Source organism: Phocoena sinus, chromosome 1, assembly GCF_008692025.1.
Source record: "Phocoena sinus isolate mPhoSin1 chromosome 1, mPhoSin1.pri, whole genome shotgun sequence".
NCBI classification, from domain to species: Eukaryota; Metazoa; Chordata; class Mammalia; order Artiodactyla; family Phocoenidae; genus Phocoena; species Phocoena sinus.
In genome coordinates this window covers 143,275,095-143,292,989 of record NC_045763.1, presented here as the reverse complement: position 1 = coordinate 143,292,989, position 17,895 = coordinate 143,275,095, and the positions used below count along the sequence as shown (strand labels likewise).

Below are 17,895 nucleotides of genomic sequence, written 5' to 3'. Positions count from 1 at the left end.
ATGTGAAAAGTTCAATAAGATTTCTGTGAGGCAAGTGGGTTCAGCATACATCAGAATTATACTACATGTTAAATTATGTGCTATATTCAATAGAAGAATGCCAAAGAGAAAATTTGCTCTGCTTTTTAGCTACTAAAATGGTATCTGATGTCTCTGGTGACTATACTCAAATCCTCTGAGCCTCATCTCCACGTGGGCTTCAATTCACCTCATGATAGCTTCTGTTATGTGCCCATTTCTTCCTACAGCCACTGGTGGAAGCCTGCTCTCTTAACAAGGATTTGTATGTACCTGGAAATTAGGGGATTAATGCCTCTGGGAGCATCCTTTGTGGAGTGTGGAACAGATGGATAAATTCATCCCCAGTTGACCCTCAGGTGAATAGTTCTAAGATGCATTAGTATACTTTTTATAAATTCTCCTGCAAGACCAAGCCCCAGTTGCCCACAGAAGTGACCTCAAAATTAGCTTTTCCCTCCTCCTTAACTCTTCTCATTCCCTCTCTCCTGCTTCTTGGAATTGCTCCTCAACTGGACTACCTGGATACAAGTCCTCATATCAGGATCTGTTTTTGGGGGGAACCCAAAAGACGACGAACAGTAAAACCTGTGCATATTTGAAAAGAAATAATATGGATGCAGCCATCTGTCTTTCCATTCCTGGGTTTGTTTGTGACTTTCTAAATTCCAAAGTACTATTATTACTGCATTTCATCCTTGAATTTATTCTGAAAGTAAGAATTATTATTATCCCCATTGTACAGATAGAGAAATTAAGGCTCAAAGGGAAGAAGTGAAAAGTAACTTGCTTGATGTCACATGGATGTTGCCCACATAGAGCTAAAATTGGTTATTCCACAGTCAGTACAACCTTCATGGAATGCCTACAGTGTGTCATGCCCCAGGCTAGCCATGGGACCATGTTGTTCCTCTTTCCCCTGGGCCTTCTCTCCAGATCTCTGTAGGATCTCTTTTCTACTTGGGCTGATCTAGGCCTGATCCAGTCGAGAGGGGCACTCTAGACTCCAATGCCTCTAGCCTCTGGAAGGACTGGTGGATAGGATACTAAGATTGCTTTCTTCTTGGAGTTGCTCTTGCCCCAGGGGGCCAGAGATCCAATCCCTTCATCCCCCACCTCAGGGGTATCTTCACCTACTTTATTTTGCTCTTTACTCTCTCAGCCAAATGGCGCAGGACCAACAATTCTGAAAAGATTCCTCTTCGAAAAGATTGCCTTGGTGGCTTTACTTGCCTGACCTCTCTGCTTGGTAAGTGCTGAAAGCTTGTGATTGAAATTATTTTACTGGAGTTACCTCAAGTCTGTATAGGCCATGGTCTCTCCTCAATGTTTTGAAGTGTGTTGACTCTTACATAGGCTGTGAGTGAATAATAAATTATTCTTCCCCCACAGGCAGCAATGAATCAAGTACAAACGGTCTGATTTCTGAAATGATCCATAAAGCTAAGTAAATGGTACTGATCTGGATCCATAATACTGGACTATCAACCCACAAATTAATATGCGTGCCTTGATTTAGAATTGGGCAATAAGAAAGATAAAAACAAAATCATTTAAAACATCTGGATTGTTTTGCTAACTATATTATGAAAGTATACTGTAAATGGCATTAGAAGTTTGCCTTATTTTCTACCCAACATGACATAAAATAACACACATATAAAAAACTGTCAAATGGACATCTGTCTTATAATATGCCTCTACTATTAGCAGAGCAACTGAAAAAGAGCTTTGGTTTCAGGCCCCATAACATTTAAGAGAGAAAATATTTTAAACTAAAATATATTATAAGCTAAAAGTCTTCAAGGTACTCATCTCATTTCTATATAATTTTAAGAGTCTGAAACCCTGCTTTCCTGAAGGATTATTGTTCTTACTGATCATTTTCCAAAGTATATGGCTGCTATTTTATAGAGTTCATATTTATTACTTTGTGTAAAGCTCTTTTTCCCACTAGCAAAGAACAAAACAAAACCGTAAAAAGCAAACAAAAATTCTGGGGTTTATAAATTCTTTATGTTCATATCTTGTGTCAGAATGTCACCATATAGTACTTAAGGATTTTATGTGTGTGGAATTTTATATGGAATAGTAAAGGGAAATAAATGATCATAGATATATGTCATATATAGCTATATATTACTATATATTTATATATAAAACTGTATTTGTATAACTGTATATATATATAACATATAGATATATATAAAATTATACACACACATATACATACACAGATGTCTTACCCTGGATTCCCTTGAAGAATCCCAGGGTAACTAGAGGAAAAAGGCAAGTGTGGCAGATAACAATGGGAAGCAAACACAAGATGATATGGTACCATACTGACCACTGCTTCACAAAGAGCCATAAAGAGACATAGCCATTCCATCAGCTGTGCACCTGCTTGGCCATATGTGATATCGCTTGCACAGACGGCATGGCAAAATCTTGTATCTGAACAGCCCATCTCGGGGAAGAAGTGAGATGATATTTATCTACCAGCTCTCTTCCATCTTCTGTTTCCTATTGGTCACAATTTGCTTCACGAGAGTTGCTTCACCTACATTTAGAAAATTCTATCATCTGGTCCCTTCGGCAGCTTTGGGGAAGCCAGATCCCCCTCCATGTGATGTGTGCTTCTGGAATCAAGTCTGGAAATGGTGGAAGGAACCAGAGACTTAAGACATGTTGCTTGTTTGGCCTCAGGTATAAAATCGTGCATCAGACCCACAAGTAGATCTCAAGGTCAGCAGCTGAGATGGAGGAAGTTGCTGAGGGCCTGGGAGACAGCTGAGGTCAAGAGAATATAGATAGGAACATAAGATGTGATAATACAACATCAACCAATCAGTCAATCTCCAGATACAACATAATATATAATGCATTCTCAAATCTCTGCATTAAAGGAGGAAAAAGAAGTATGTATAAGCTTGTATAGAATATAATATGAAAATATGCTAAGCTTTGGAATGGGTGTTTGTATTTCCTGAGAGCCAAGTTAAAAGTCTGAAAACAGAGTATTGCAAGATGTATTTGGGAGACCTGGCTTAGGAAGCTAAAGAAAACCATCTTTGCCTGTCATCCCCCCTTTTGTCCTTGGGTTAACCACTTGCAGTAAAAGTATGTTTGTCTGGAGGCAGACAGGATAGTTTTCCAAACAATGCCAAGAATCAGATGCCTGGTAAGAGTTGTCTTCCCAGAGCAGAAGAAATAGTTAGATCTGTCGATTTCAAAGAGCTTCCCTCCAGGCTGCCTATAGAGTAAACAAAAAGAGGTAAGAAGCCAACAGTGCAAGTGGAGAAGTTGAATCAATAAACTTGAAATTCAGAAAACTGCAGTGTGAATAACAGTCTTTCAGATAAACAAGGCTGAGAATTATAAGTGCTTAATTTATGTGTATCTTCTAGGTGCTATAGGAAGAGGTCTATATAGGAAAACGTGCATTCTAGAAATCAACAACATGAGGGATCAAAATAAAATTATTAGACCAATATCCTTATAAGCAGAAAGCTATTATGTAATAAAGTGTCATGAACAAGTTGATTTTAAAAATAAGGGGCAGGTTTAGTCCCAATTTGTGTGCCTGGCGTTTTACCCAGATCTGCCACAGTGGGTATCTTGGCAAGGGTTTCTTTATGTTGTGGCATTCAGGCATTTGGGGGCTTTGTGGGGACTTTACCTGAGCCACTATAAAGAAACAATCCCACTAAAGATAAAAAGGCGTGTGATTTTAAAGGCCAAATCACGTGCTCCACTGGTTTTACACTTGAAACCCATTGGAACCATACTGGGAATGTCAATGCAGGTTTTTACCATTTTGGAAACACTTTGGTCTCTGAACTGTGATTAGCAATAACTAAATACAAGACATCAAACCTCCATGTTACTTGGAGGACTAAACATAGATGTCTTCAATATACTTTGAATGTTCTTAATATTTGAAGAGAATTTTTTGAATCTGTGCATTTTATTTTTTTTCAATCTTATTTTACAAATTCCTATTCTATAAATAACAGAGTGTTTTAGATAGAGAAACTTAAGGTGCTCTGCCGTTTGGTAATGAAATGAAGGGCAGAAGATTTAGAAAAGTTCATGTACCCAAACCCACAACAAACTAAAATTATAAATTCATGTCTAATGAGTCCAGTGGTCAAAGACTTTGTACTGCTGCCAGAATTGCCAAATTTTAATAAAACTGGACTTGAACATAAAAAAAAAAATAAGGGGCAATTAACTTTAGGGTGGGATTCTGGAAGTACCCATTAGAGTTCCATATAAAGAATGGAAGAATCCAAACTCTTGAAACGCTAAAGCTTTCAGGAGATAAAAATATCTTTAGGAACCTTTTAATTGTGGGTTTGATACGCTAGAAAGATCCAACAGTTTCTGCATTATTTATATTCTGGTGGCAAATCACTTCTTATAATTTGTTAACGTAGGCCCTAAATATATATATATTTGCAGAGCCTGTTGAAGATAGAGATTGCTCCACAGAAATGAAACCTCTGCATCTGGAGTTTCACGCTCGTGGCCTGTTGGGTAAATCATGCCTACAGATGTTTTTCAAAGTGTTTTCAAAATCAGGAAAGGTTACATAAAATTTTAATATCTGGCCATGCTAGGTGTTTGGTCCTTCATGGCCAATATTGGCTGGAGGTGAGTATAACAAGTGTGCCCTTGATACTAGCGCTCTCCTGTTATCTCATTCTCACAACTCTATTCTATTGAATCAAATCCATTGTCTCCTGTAGACAGTTGCATCTGTTAACTGCATTCCTCCTCAAACAACCACCTTTAAGAAAATTACTCCAGAGAGACGTAACCCGAGTGTTCATCTTTTAACTTGTTAGTGCTTGCTAACTGGTTTCAGCACATTTGGTGGCTTTCTTTGGCTTTTATGTATTCCTCATGGCCGTCTCTGGCCATACCTCCAACTTCGTCTCCAACACAGGTGCCATTTTGGTGTGTTGCCTGGGCATTCTTAGGATACTTTCTACCCATTTCAATTTGAGATTTGGCTTTCATCTTCTGTCTTGGAACTAAAAGCTAATTCTAGTCTCACAGGTTGATGCCTCCTGATATTGTCGTAGGTTCATCCAAGTGACTGAATATGACTGGCTTCTTATTTTCAATATGCCTTTGGTATATAGATTGTATGAATGGCCCCAATTTTCCATGCCTCTCCGTATCCACATCCTTCGGTACTGAATCCCTGCCACCCTCGAACACACACACTAGCTCTGGGCTTGGCAAGTTGACCCAAACAGAGGCATTAAAATGCACTTGTACTTTTACACTTCCTCTCTTGACTTTGATTGCCTTGAAAACATATTTAAGCTGGCCAGAGAGGGATATGAAAGACAGGTACAAGTGAAGACACAAGAAGAGCTCAGTTGTCCCAGCTGAGTCTATCCTATATCAGCCTGCAGAAAGCTGACCCCCAAACACATTAAAGATCACAGAGTCACCTACCTGATATGCAGCTGATGCCCAGATAAGGCCAGAATTGTCTTGCTGACCTATAAAATAGTCAGCAATAATAAATGTCTATTATTTAAGCCGTTGCATTTTGGAGTAGGTTTGTTACATAGCAATGACTAACTGATATAGCATCCCAATTAGTGAGATTTTGGTTGTATTTACCATATAGTCTTCTCATGAGAAATGAACCTATAGGAAGAGCTTGGGCAGCTACACACTTAACAGTGTGCCAGGAAAATATTCTTATAATATTTTGAAGTTTCTCAGAAGCAAAATAATAAGGGTTACTTTGGGGTAGGTTGTTTTCATTTGGGAGCATGTAAACATGTCTCATCTAAAAACTGACTATGTTCTGGGGACATTCAAACCCAATATTTGTGTTGTAAATGGTGTTCAAAACCCATTGCCGCATAGGTAGGGGAATCTTGGGCTGGCATACAGAAAATATTTCCCAACAAACCATTGCATTCACTGTTACTTTGAGGTCTCTATGCAGAAATGTGATTGGAAATAAGTGCATTAGGGACGTCAGAAGGTTTGGCAGTGCATTTTAGATGCTTATCTGAGCCACACAAGTTAGGAATCTGGGATGGAAATCTCCTAAGAATAACCATTCTCACGAAATTTCCAATCCCTCTTTTTCTTTTGGCAGAATTTAAAATTCCATGGAAATGGCTCATGTCACAAGACTTCTGTGTGGTGTTGGCCAGCACCAGGAAGAAGAGTGGGCCAGGAAAGGAAAACCAAACCAATGTGGCTGCTTCTTTTCACACCTTTGAAAAGGTTTGGGTTTGGCTCAAACCGAGAAAGAGCACTTGGGGTTTTTATTTTGTGCCAACTCCTTGAAATACCATTCACCTGACTCATGGAGCTTTGAGCATCAGGAGGAAACAAGCCCTTAACCACCATTAACCACTTCCTTATCTCTCAACCCCACACTAACCAAACATTCGTGAATCCCAACATGACTTTCATCCCAGCAGCTTCCACCCTCTCCATCCTCCAGGTTGCTCCATCTGCTTTCTCATATGCAAATATATAAGGTCAGCAAATGCTCATGGGTTAAGACTTTTTCATCAACTAGTCTAATTCTAAGATGCTAATTTAAAGAGATCTTAATTTCTAGACCCTAGAATCATTTACAGCACTGAATTACTTGACAGTTAATAATATGGTAATATTTGGATTCAAAATGCAGAAACTCTTTCCCACAAAGTTAAAACAGGATAAGAGTAACCTGATTTAGTTTATTTTTCAAGTTGCCAGTGGCTGGGTACTTCATCAGATTATAGCATGAGATGGTACTAATGAAGCAAAGGTCAGGGGTTCACATCTCTGTCTGGTTCAATTAGCATTATTATTTTTCACATTCCCCTTCCATTCCCCTCACTCTCAGCCAAGTCTCCTACAAATTAGCGCAACTGTGCAAAGGGATGTCCAGAAAAGAGAGCATAGAAAGGATTCAGTGGAAACTCACTCTTATTTCTGGAAAGCCCACTGACAGTTTATGTGCTGTATTGCTGCGTATGTGTACATGTATAAGTCTGTGCATGGTGAGGATTGTTTTGGTATGTGCAGTTATAAATATGTGTCTGTCTATCTAATCTCTCTCGCTGTCATACGATTTGAAAAGCGTGCATTGTTTTAGTCAGGTGAAAGGATTATGTTACCTGAATACCGGTATTTAATGTACATTATCACATTTATTATCATATCAAAACCAGATGTTTAAAATTTGGGCTAGAAAGTCCATAACACGGATTGTATTACCTCAGGGTCACCCTACCACCTAATGCTCACTGCTCAGCTGGTATTTTGTTATGGCTCTAATAGAGCAATAATGTGCTTCCACAAGTCTTAGTCTGGTATTAGATGACATGTGGGCTAATTTTGGTGGGTTGAGCAGACGGGTAGGGGGTTATACAAACCAGAGCAATTTGCTTTCCCAACAATAAGAAAATATGTGAAGAATTATTGCTAATAGTCAAAGCTTCTCTCTCTCTCTCATTCTGGCTTTGGCTTGCTCTCTCTCCTTACTCTTACTCTCCCTTTCATTCTTTATCTTTGGCTCCTTTATTTAAAATTTGTTGTCATTTTTATTGTCTCCAAATGCCCCTCAAACTTACTCCAGAAACAGAAGCTACCTCTAATTACTAACTTTCTTATCTCAGCAAAAACTATTTGAAACCTTCCTCCTATTTGCCTTTCTTGCATTGCTTCTGTACTGATAAAATTAAAACAAGCAAGCTCAGAAAAGTGATAGCATTCTTGATTTAAGAAATTATAATCAATGCAATTTAGATAAGGCTTAAAAAAAGAAATAAGAGCCTATGTGGAACCAAGCCAACGACTCATCTGTTTGCATTAATAGGTTCCAGCAATGGTACTACAGGCACGGAAAGCCTGTTCGCCACTGCACTTAGCAAGCATATGAGCTTAAAAATAAACTTTGACAATGTAGATCTCTTTGTCCTTTCAGGAATGGAAAACATTATGTACTTCAAAGCATACTAAGCCTGATTTTAAAATATAGTTGGGATATTGTTACTGTGGCAATTGGGAGTGTCTTTAGGCTGCACACAGTACATGGATGCTTCGGGTGCAGTAGTACTTGAGTCACAAACTAGTGAGAGTAAATGATGCTGGCAATTTTGATATGCTCATTTATAAGGAAGAAACTTCTGTCTTTTAAGTTCTCTGGAGCACTGCAATATATTTCCTCCTTTCCATCAGGGAATTTCTTCCTGAACCAAACTGCAAAAACAGAGTATTTGAGTAGCACATTTCACTTGCATACAGCAGCGTTTGTTCATTTTTGACTGTTTTTGGACAGGAAATCAATCTACAGGGTAACATTCACACATAAAAAGGAAACAATATGGGACAATGGCTTGTTAGTACAAGTGACTCTGCTGGGGAAATTACCGACAAGAAACCTTGGAGGAAGAACGGCATTAAAGATCAAAAGCATGATGACTCCTGATGAAAACATCCCCAAATGATGAACCCACAAGCAAGAAGGAACTTCTACTGTAAGTATTTTTGCAATAATCAAGTATCTTACTATTTTCAAAACTTCTAGCGTATGTGGAGTAGATTTCCAAGCAAGTATTTGATGTAGGGAGTCTTCATTATAGACAAGTCTATAATTAAACTCAATGGGTGGTTCCAACAGAGGGTTAGTTACTGGAATTTTTTTGCATGATCTTGCAACACAAATAAATTGTACGTTGACGTGGGCATGTTTTATACAATAGGCATGTTATATCAGGCTTTTACTGTGTGATGTATTACTTCTGGCAATGCAAAATCGATCAACGTTAGTATCTATAAATTCCATTACATTTGGATTCTGGTCATTTGAATGATGTATACTTTGGTTTCATGTTATGGCTAACCCTGTAATCAATTTTTTTCATAAATAAATTGACACACATTATTTGTAATTTACTTAGAGAGAATATTAGCTCTTTCCTTAGTGAATCTAATTTGTATTGTAGGGAAGAGGTGGCTTAGAATTTTAGATATGGGGAAGGAAAGGTATGATGGTTTAAAACTTGGGAACTAAGGCCTTTTAAAATCTTTACATTTCCATAATTTCTTTGGTAAGGAGTTTTGTTTGAAAATTGTTTAGATGTCTGTATATAAGACTTCTATATAACAATATTTAGTATTCCATAGTAATATTGTTATGGTCTTGGAAAGGTAAAGCAAGCTCATCAACAGCATAATCCTATGTAATTATTAAGTATAGCTAAGTCTATCTTTAGTGCCTGGCATAGACTACATACTTAATAAATAGTTTTTAAATGTTGAATGTATGCTGGTGTTGCATAATAGGACAGTTATCCTGATTGTACAGTAATCATTTACATAACAGGAACTTACATGAACTTACACATGAATGTGATTGAATTGTTTAACAAAGAACTGTACAATAATAGGGTTACACTGTTTTGCTGTTTTCAAGAGGGGATTTCTTTAAAAATCAATTTTCTAATTGATTTCTATTCTTGGTTGTTTTTCTTTTGAAATACAAAAAAGTTTGTCCAACTTACTGTTTATCTGAAGGGTAATGTCTTTGGAGCAAATCAGTATGTAAAAGATCAGCTTATTTCCAATCAGTATGTAATTTCCAGGTGCTAGTTTGTGGCATTGAGACTTGGAATTAGCAATTTTGGAGCCCCCTCTGCTGAGGAATAATGGGTAGGTCAAGACACTGGCCAAGTCTTCAGATGGGGGAGATCACATTTTTAGGTGTAAGGGGCATGAAAATAAACTGAGAGGTGAGTGGATGGAGAGATTCTTGGAGTCAAACCAAGTGTTTCTGGAGTGACAGAAGAGAAGCAGAAAATATGGAGAAAGGCATTGAGTGGGAGAGAGCTGAAGAGGTAATGGAAACTCATTACAGATGCCATCTTTGTCTCATATGATGCCAGATAACACTATTCTAGTACTTCAGTGTTTTCTAGATCACTTGCTATAGATACTTGTTAAACTAAACACATGTCCTTCTGCTACCACAAGTAGGAAACAAGAATGCTGTACACATGATTTTATTGCATCTTATTAGAAGTGATGGTGGGATCCTTTGGGTAGGAGATGATAGAAGCTGTAACTAAGCAACAATTATCATCAAGGTAAAAAGACTTTTGGATAATCATATATAACATTTGGATAAGCTTAAATTATCCCATTAACTACTCAGTTTAGTTTCCTACTTAGAGATGTATTTTACAAGTAATTTATCCAGACAGATCTATCAGAATGTAACTATAATTAGAAAAAGATATTCTATAGGAATCATTTGGCAGTTCTTTTAAGAATTAGAAAGTTGGTTGATATTGTCTACATGAGCATTTTTTCAGGCTAAAATCACCTGGATTTATTAGGTAGAATTCTGAGACCCCAGTCGAGAAATGATGCAATATTAGGGAAGTCTTTTAAGCCTTTCTTTTTAAGCAAAGGGAAGGCATTTGATTATAATCTGAAAGCCAAAGTATGGTAGAATGATTTTGAGAATTATCTTCAAAAGGAAAATATAGTCTTAGGTTGTCCCTTCCTCCCCCCACCCCCAACCCCCCAACACCAATCAGGATATTGTTATTTATTTTTATTTTTATTTTTTTTAAAGAAGATGTTGGGAGTAGGAGTTTATTAATTAATTTACTTATTTTTGCTGTGTTGGTTCTTCGTTTCTGTGCGAGGGCTTTCTCTAGTTGTGGCAAGCGGGGGCCACTCTTCATCGCGGTGCGCGGGCCTCTCACTATCGTGGCCTCTCTTGTTGTGGAGCACAGGCTCCAGACGCGCAGGCTCAGTAGTTGTGGCTCACCGGCCTAGTTGCTCCGTGGCATGTGGGATCCTCCCAGACCAGGGCTCGAACCCATGTCCCCTGCATTAGCAGGCAGATTCTCAACCACTGCGCCACCAGGGAAGCCCAGGATATAGTTATTGATAACAAATGACAATTTGAATTTTTATGGCATATTATATTTTTCCTAGTTAGTTGTTTGACATCAGAAATATCTGTTGCCAGAACTGTCTAAAGATTTGCTGTATCAGGAGGAATAAACTTCCTACCACTGGTAGATGAGGAGGTTCAATGTGGAGGGAAAAGAAAGTATTTTGAATCAGACAAATGTGTATTGGAATTCCAGAATCCTCACTTATAAACCAGGTGACCTTGAGCAAATTACTTGAACTCTAAGCATCTGGGTCCCCCATAAATGGGGTTAATAATTTGTGCCTCTTAGAATAATTGTAAAGATTAAATTAGATAATTTACGTTAACTGCTTGGCCTGTAAGATGGTTAAACTACATGAGCTTTAGAGACTTTTCTAAAATTGTCATTCTAGTAATTCTAGATGTTTAAAATAACCTAAATTCCTTGCTTGTGCTAAATGCTATCCAAAGATGCAACTCAATAGAAATATCTATTCACCACCTAGTGAGCTCCTCATATAAGAAAATTGTAAAGCAAAGCTATTACAAGTGTAGTAAAAGAATAAGGCATTCCTGGGATAAACCCCACTTGTTCATGGTGTACGATCCTTTTAATGTGCTGCTGGATTCTGTTTGCTAGTATTTTCTTGAGGATTTTTGCATCTATATTCATCAGTGATATTGGCCAGTAGTTTTCTGTTTTTGTGACATCTTTGTCTGGTTTTGGTATCAGGGTGATGGTGGCCTCATAGAAAGAGTTTGAGAGTGTTCCTCCCTTTGCTATATTTTGGAAGAGTTTGAGAAGGATAGGTGTTAGCTCTTTTCTGAATGTTTGATAGAATTCACCTGTGAAGCCATCTGGTCCTAGGCTTTTGTTTGTTGGAAGATTTTTAATCACAGTTTCAAGTTCAGTTCTTGTGATTGGTCTGTTTATATTTTCTATTTCTTCCTGGTTCAGTCTCGGAAGGTTGTGCTTTTCTCAGAATTTGTCCACTTCTTCCAGGTTATCCATTGTATTGGCATATAGTTGCTTGTAATAATGCAAGGATTCTTCAATATACACAAATCAATCAATGTAATAAACCATATTAACAGATTGAAGGAGAAAAACCATATGATCATCTCAATAGATGCAGAGAAAGCTTTTGACAAAATTCAACACCCATTTATGATAAAAACCCTCCAGAAAGTAGACATAGAGGGAACTTACCTCAACATAATAAAGGCCATATATGACAAACCCACAGCCAACATTGTTCTCAGTGGTGAAAAACTGAAACCATTTCCACTAAGATCAGGAACAAGACAAGTTTGTCCACTCTCACCACTATTATTCAACATAGTTTTGGAAGTTTTAGCCACAGCAATCAGAGAAGAAAAAGAAATAAAAGGAACACAAATTGGAAAAGAAGAAGTAAAGCTGTCACTGTTTGCCGATGACATGATACTATATAGAGAGAATCCTAAAGATGCTACCAGAAAACTACTAGAGCTAATCAATGAATTTGGTAAAGTAGCAGGAACCAAAATTAATGCACAGAAATCTCTTGCATTCCTATACACTAATGATGAAAAATATAGAAGAGAAATTAAGGAAACACTCCCATTTACCATTGAAACAAGAAGACTAAAATACCTAAGCATAAACCTACATAAGGAGACAAAAGACCTGTATGCAGAAAACCATAAGACACTGATGAAATAAATTAAAGATGATACAAACAGATGGAGAGATATACCATGTTCTTCGATTTGAGGAATCAACATTGTGAAAATGACTATAGGACCCAAAGCAATCTACATATTCAATGCAATCCCTATCAAACTACCAATGGCATTTTTCACAGAACTAGAACAAAAAATTTCACAATTTGTATGGAATCACAAAAGACCCCGAACAACCAAAGCAATCTTGAGAAAGAAAAGCGGAGCTGGAGGAATCAGGCTCCCTGACTTCAGACTATACTACAAAGCTACAGTAATCAAGACAGTATGGTACTGACAGAAAAACAGAAATATAGATCAATGGAACAGGATAGAAAGCCCAGAGATAAACTGACACACACCTGGTCACCTTATTTTTGATAAAGGAGGCAAGAATATACAATGGAGAAAAGACAGCCTCTTCAATCGGTGGTGCTGGGAAAACTGGACAGCTACATGTAAAAGAATGAAGTTAGAACATTCCCTAACACCATACACAAAAATAAACTCAAAATGGATTAAAGACCTAAATGTAAGGCCAGACACTATAAAACTCTTAGAAGAAAACATAGGCAGAACACTCTATGACATAAATCACAACAAGATCGTTTTTGACCCACCTCCTAGAGAAATGGAAATAAAAACACAAATAAACAAATGGGATCTAATGAAACTTAAAAGCTTTGGCACAGCAAAGGAAACCATAAACAAGACGAAAAGACAACCCTCAGAATGGGAGAAAATATTTGCGAATGAAGCCACTGACAGAGGATTAATCTCCAAAATTTACAAGCAGCTCATGCAGCTCAATATCAAAAAAACAAACAACCCAATCCAAATACGGGCAGAAGTCCTAAATAGACATTTCTCCAAAGAAGATATACAGGTTGCCAACAAACACATGAAAGGATGCTCAACATCACTAATCATTAGAGAAATGCAAATCAAAACTACAGTGAGGTATCACCTCACACCCGTCAGAATGGCCATCATAAAAAAAATCTACAAACAATAAATGTTGGAGAGGGTGTGGAGAAAAGCGATCCCTCTTGCACTGTTGATGGGAATGTAAATTGATATAGCCACTATGGAGAAGAGTATGTAGGTTCCTTAAAAAACAAAAAGTAAAACTACCATACGACCCAGCAATCCCACTACTGGGCATATGCCTAGAGAAAACCATAATTCAAAAGCAGTCATGTACCAAAATGTTCACTGCAGCTCTATTTACAATAGCCAGGACATGGAAGCAACCTAAGTATCCATCGACAGATGCATGGATAAAGAAGATGTGGTACATATATACAATGGAATATTACTCAGCCATAAAAAGAAATGAAATTGAGTTATCTGTAGTGAGGTGGATGGACCTAGAGACTGTCATACAGAGTGAAGTAAGTCAGAAAGAGAAAAATAAATACCCTAAGCTAACACATATATATGGAATCTAAAAACAAACAAACAAAATATGGTTCTGAAGAACCTAGGGGCAGGACAAGAATAAAGACGCAGGCATAGAGAATGGCCTTGAGGACACGGGGTGGAGAAAGGGTAAGCTGGGACAAAGTGAGAGAGTGGCATGGACATATATACAATACCAAATGTAAAATAGATAGCTAGTGGGAAGCAGCCGCATAGCACAAGGAGATCAGCTCGGTGCTTTGTGACCACCTAGAGGGCTGGGATAGGGAGGGTGGGAGGGAGACACAAGAGGGAGGCGATATGGCGATATGTGTATATGTATAGCTGATTCACTTTTTTATAAAGCAGAAACTAACACACCATTTAAAAGCAATTATACTCCAATAAAGATGTTAAAAAAATTAAAAACAAAACAAAACAAACAAAAAAAAGAATAAGGCAATCAGAATGCACAGCTTGAAAGTAATAAAGTTTTTTTGTGGTGTTTTTGATGTGTTAGGTGGTCTAAATTAATTTGACGGACTGTTCTGTAGTCTTTGATGACTAAGATAGTGGAAACACTGGCCAATTAATTCCCCTTTTCATCCTCTGTTAAATCATTTTAGGAAACCCACCATAGCCAGCAAGGTCATTCTCAGGAGAAATGGTTTTGGAGAGTTTAAGGACAGAAAATTGTTCATCTTCAAAATGTTTCCTACGACATCTTCCCTTGGTGCCTGCAAAAGTCCAAGTTTTAAGTGGATGGTGTATGTCGATGATTTAATTTATTGTGTCCATTTGTTATCAGCGTAAGCGCAAAGCACTTGGCAGAACCATCATTTTTACACTACTGTTTATACTAGCTTAAGCAATGTTTGCGCATCACAGATATGAAATAACAATCTAGCTGTTAGATTTACTAGCTGGAAAATTACTATGTATTTGGGAGAGTGTGAGCAGTGGCTCTTAAAAAAATATTATCTTGCATCTGTCTAGTGCCATTTTCTTTTTAAAGTGTTTCTACATATATAATTTCATTTTTTTCTCACCTCTGAAGTAGAGAGCGTTGCACATTAACTTCATTTACTGCATAATATGAATAATAAGTCAGAGATTAGGCAGAATTGTCTAAGGAGAAGATCAAATATGAAATAAGACTTTGCATCTAGTGTAATTTATCTAATGGTTTGATGACTATCTCTGATTTTTATCTAGAAATATATGATTCATCTGCTTCTCTCATGCCTTAATAGGACCCTTAAACTTGAGCGCTAATTAACACTTACCTTGTTTTGTGCCTTCTACAGAGACCCAACCAATCAGGCACACAAAAAGAGATACTGCAACTAGGTTCAGCCCCAGTTAGGTGTGCAGAAAACCTGCGTGTCTGGAATTCTCTGACTCCTATACTATCAGTGTATCCCAGACACTTCTAGAGAGTAAAGGTGCTGATATTTGCTCATTAAATTTGTTGTTTTACAAGGGAGTCAAGGCCACAGGCACACTCTTGGCCATCTTCCTTGTCTAAAATGACATGGATTTGACAATTTTATTTTATATATCTTATTTTATTTATATACTATATAAATAAATTTATTTATTTGTATATATATTTGTGTGTGTATATATATAAATAAATACACACACACACACACACACACACACACACACACACACGTATAACCAATTAACAAATTGGCAGTATCAGGTAAAACTCTGCTCTATAGCTCCTCAAAGGCTGATAAGCTACATCTTACAGGCATAGATCTTGAGACTCAGGGTATGGTTATATCTGTTGATTTGTGTCTAATAATCAGAAGTCTTCTTGGTATGATTGAAGATTTTAGCCAGTAAGAACCACAATTTACAGGTGCAAGAGAAAACCAGAAAACTATATAGCAGCAGGGTCCAAATATCTTACACAAGTTATACACTAGGTGATTTTGAAATGTGTTGATTTTTTCTCAGCAGCTCCGTCTGTGCAACATTCTTTTAGCTCCGTTCTTAATTTTCATGTAATAGCTTAACGTTGCCACATGTTCTGTATGATACTTTTGGTTGATGGCATTTTATGAAAATATCGGCTCGAAGAGGAAATCTTGGAATTGAGGGCTTAGATGCATTTTGAATTGAATAGATTGAAACTTAGAGAAAACCTTATTCTGTGAGAATATGGCTCACATAGGGTTATCCTTATTACTCCTCCCTCGTGTGAGAGAAACAGCCTCTAAGGTTAGACTTGGTGCAGCAGAGCTAATGGAGGTGCAATTACAGGTCATTGAATTGTATGATGCCAAAATGTTTAGTTTTCACTAGGCTGTTTTTGTTGTTTTGAAACCCGAGGTGAGAGGTCAAGATAAATTGAACAGTCATGGATAAAAGCAGACGGTAAACTTTCCACACCTTGACGTTTTAGAGTTCTGAGTAGTGCAATCTTGGAAAAGTTTTTGCTTCTTTTCCTTTATGTTTTTAAGATTTGTTTTATTTTTGAGAAAGGTACAGGATTCTCACTTCTTCAGGGTAAGATAGTCTGCTCACAAAACACAGATTTTTATTTTGTATATATATTTTGAACTATTAAAAACCTACATAAAGTAAAATTCACTAATTTTTGTGTGCATAGATCTGCAAGTTTCCACAAATGTATAGAGTCTTGTAACCATCACCACAATCAAGATAAAGAACAGCTCCTTCATTGCCAGAATACTCCCTCATGCTGCTTGTTCGTAGTAAAAGCCTCCCCCATCCCTTATCCCTGGGAACACTTACCTGTTTTTATCTCTATAGTTTTGCCTTTTCCAGAAAGTCATATAAGTGAAATAATACAGTTTGCACCTTCTGAGTCTGGTTTCTTTCACTGAGCAGAATGCATTTGTGACTCATCCATGTCTATCAATAGTTTGTTTCTTTTTATTGCCAAGCAATATTTTATTGTACCAGAGTTTGTTGGTTTATTCACCGATGAAGAACGTTCAGGCTGTTTCCAGTTTTTGGTGATTATAAACAATGCTGCTCTAAACGTGATACACTGTAAATGCAGGTTTTTGTGTGAATGTAAGTTTTCATTTTTCTAGGGTAAATGAATTCCTAGGAATGGGATTGCAGAATATTGTAAATGTACATTTAACTTTATAAGAAACTGCCAAACTCTCTTCCAAACCGACTTTACCAATTTGCATTCCGACCAGCAATGTACAAGAGTTCTAGTTTCTTGGCCTCCTTGTCAGCACTTGGCATTATCAGTCAGTTTATTGTTTGTTTTGTTGTTTTTATTTCTTATCCATTCTAAGAAGTGCGTAATGGCATCTCATTATGGTTTTTAGATGGTGAGCATTTTTTCACGTGCTTATTTGTGATCTGAATATCTTGTTTGGTGAAATGCTCAAATCTCTTGACCATTTTTCGTTGGATATTTGTTTTCTTATTGTTATTCTGAGAGTTCTTTTAAAATTATGGGTATAAATCCTTTGTTGGATTGGTAATTTGAAGATATTTCCTGTAGTTTACCTTTCACTTTCTTAACCATCTTTTATAGAGAAAGCTGTTCTAGTTATGATGAGATATAATTGATCTATTTTTTTTCTCTTATGGATCAAGCTCTCAGTGTTATGTCTAAGAATTCTATTCCTAAACCAAACTCGTGAGCATTTTCTCCTGTGTTTTCTTTTGTCAGAAGATTTGTAATTTTATGTTTTACATCTAGGTCCATGATCCACTTTAATTTTTTTTATAAGTTATGAAGAGTGGCTTGAGGCATATATTTTTGCATATGAATATCCAATTGTTTCAGCACTGTTTGTGGAAGAAAACCTATCTTTTATCCATAGAATTGCCTTTGTACTTGTATC

At 37.1% G+C, this 17,895-nt stretch overlaps 1 protein-coding gene across 1 annotated transcript in view; it reads left to right on the top strand.

The window, feature by feature from the left end:
• Positions 1-8,117: 8,117 nt before the first annotated feature.
• KCNK2 (potassium two pore domain channel subfamily K member 2) overlaps positions 8,118-17,895 on the top strand; it is a 228,312-nt gene continuing 218,534 nt past the window's right edge. Inside the window, exon 1 of the mRNA XM_032644171.1 lies at positions 8,118-8,531. Within this exon, the coding sequence (XP_032500062.1) occupies positions 8,498-8,531 (34 nt within the window). The 5' untranslated portion in view covers positions 8,118-8,497. The remainder of the gene's footprint in view (positions 8,532-17,895) is intronic.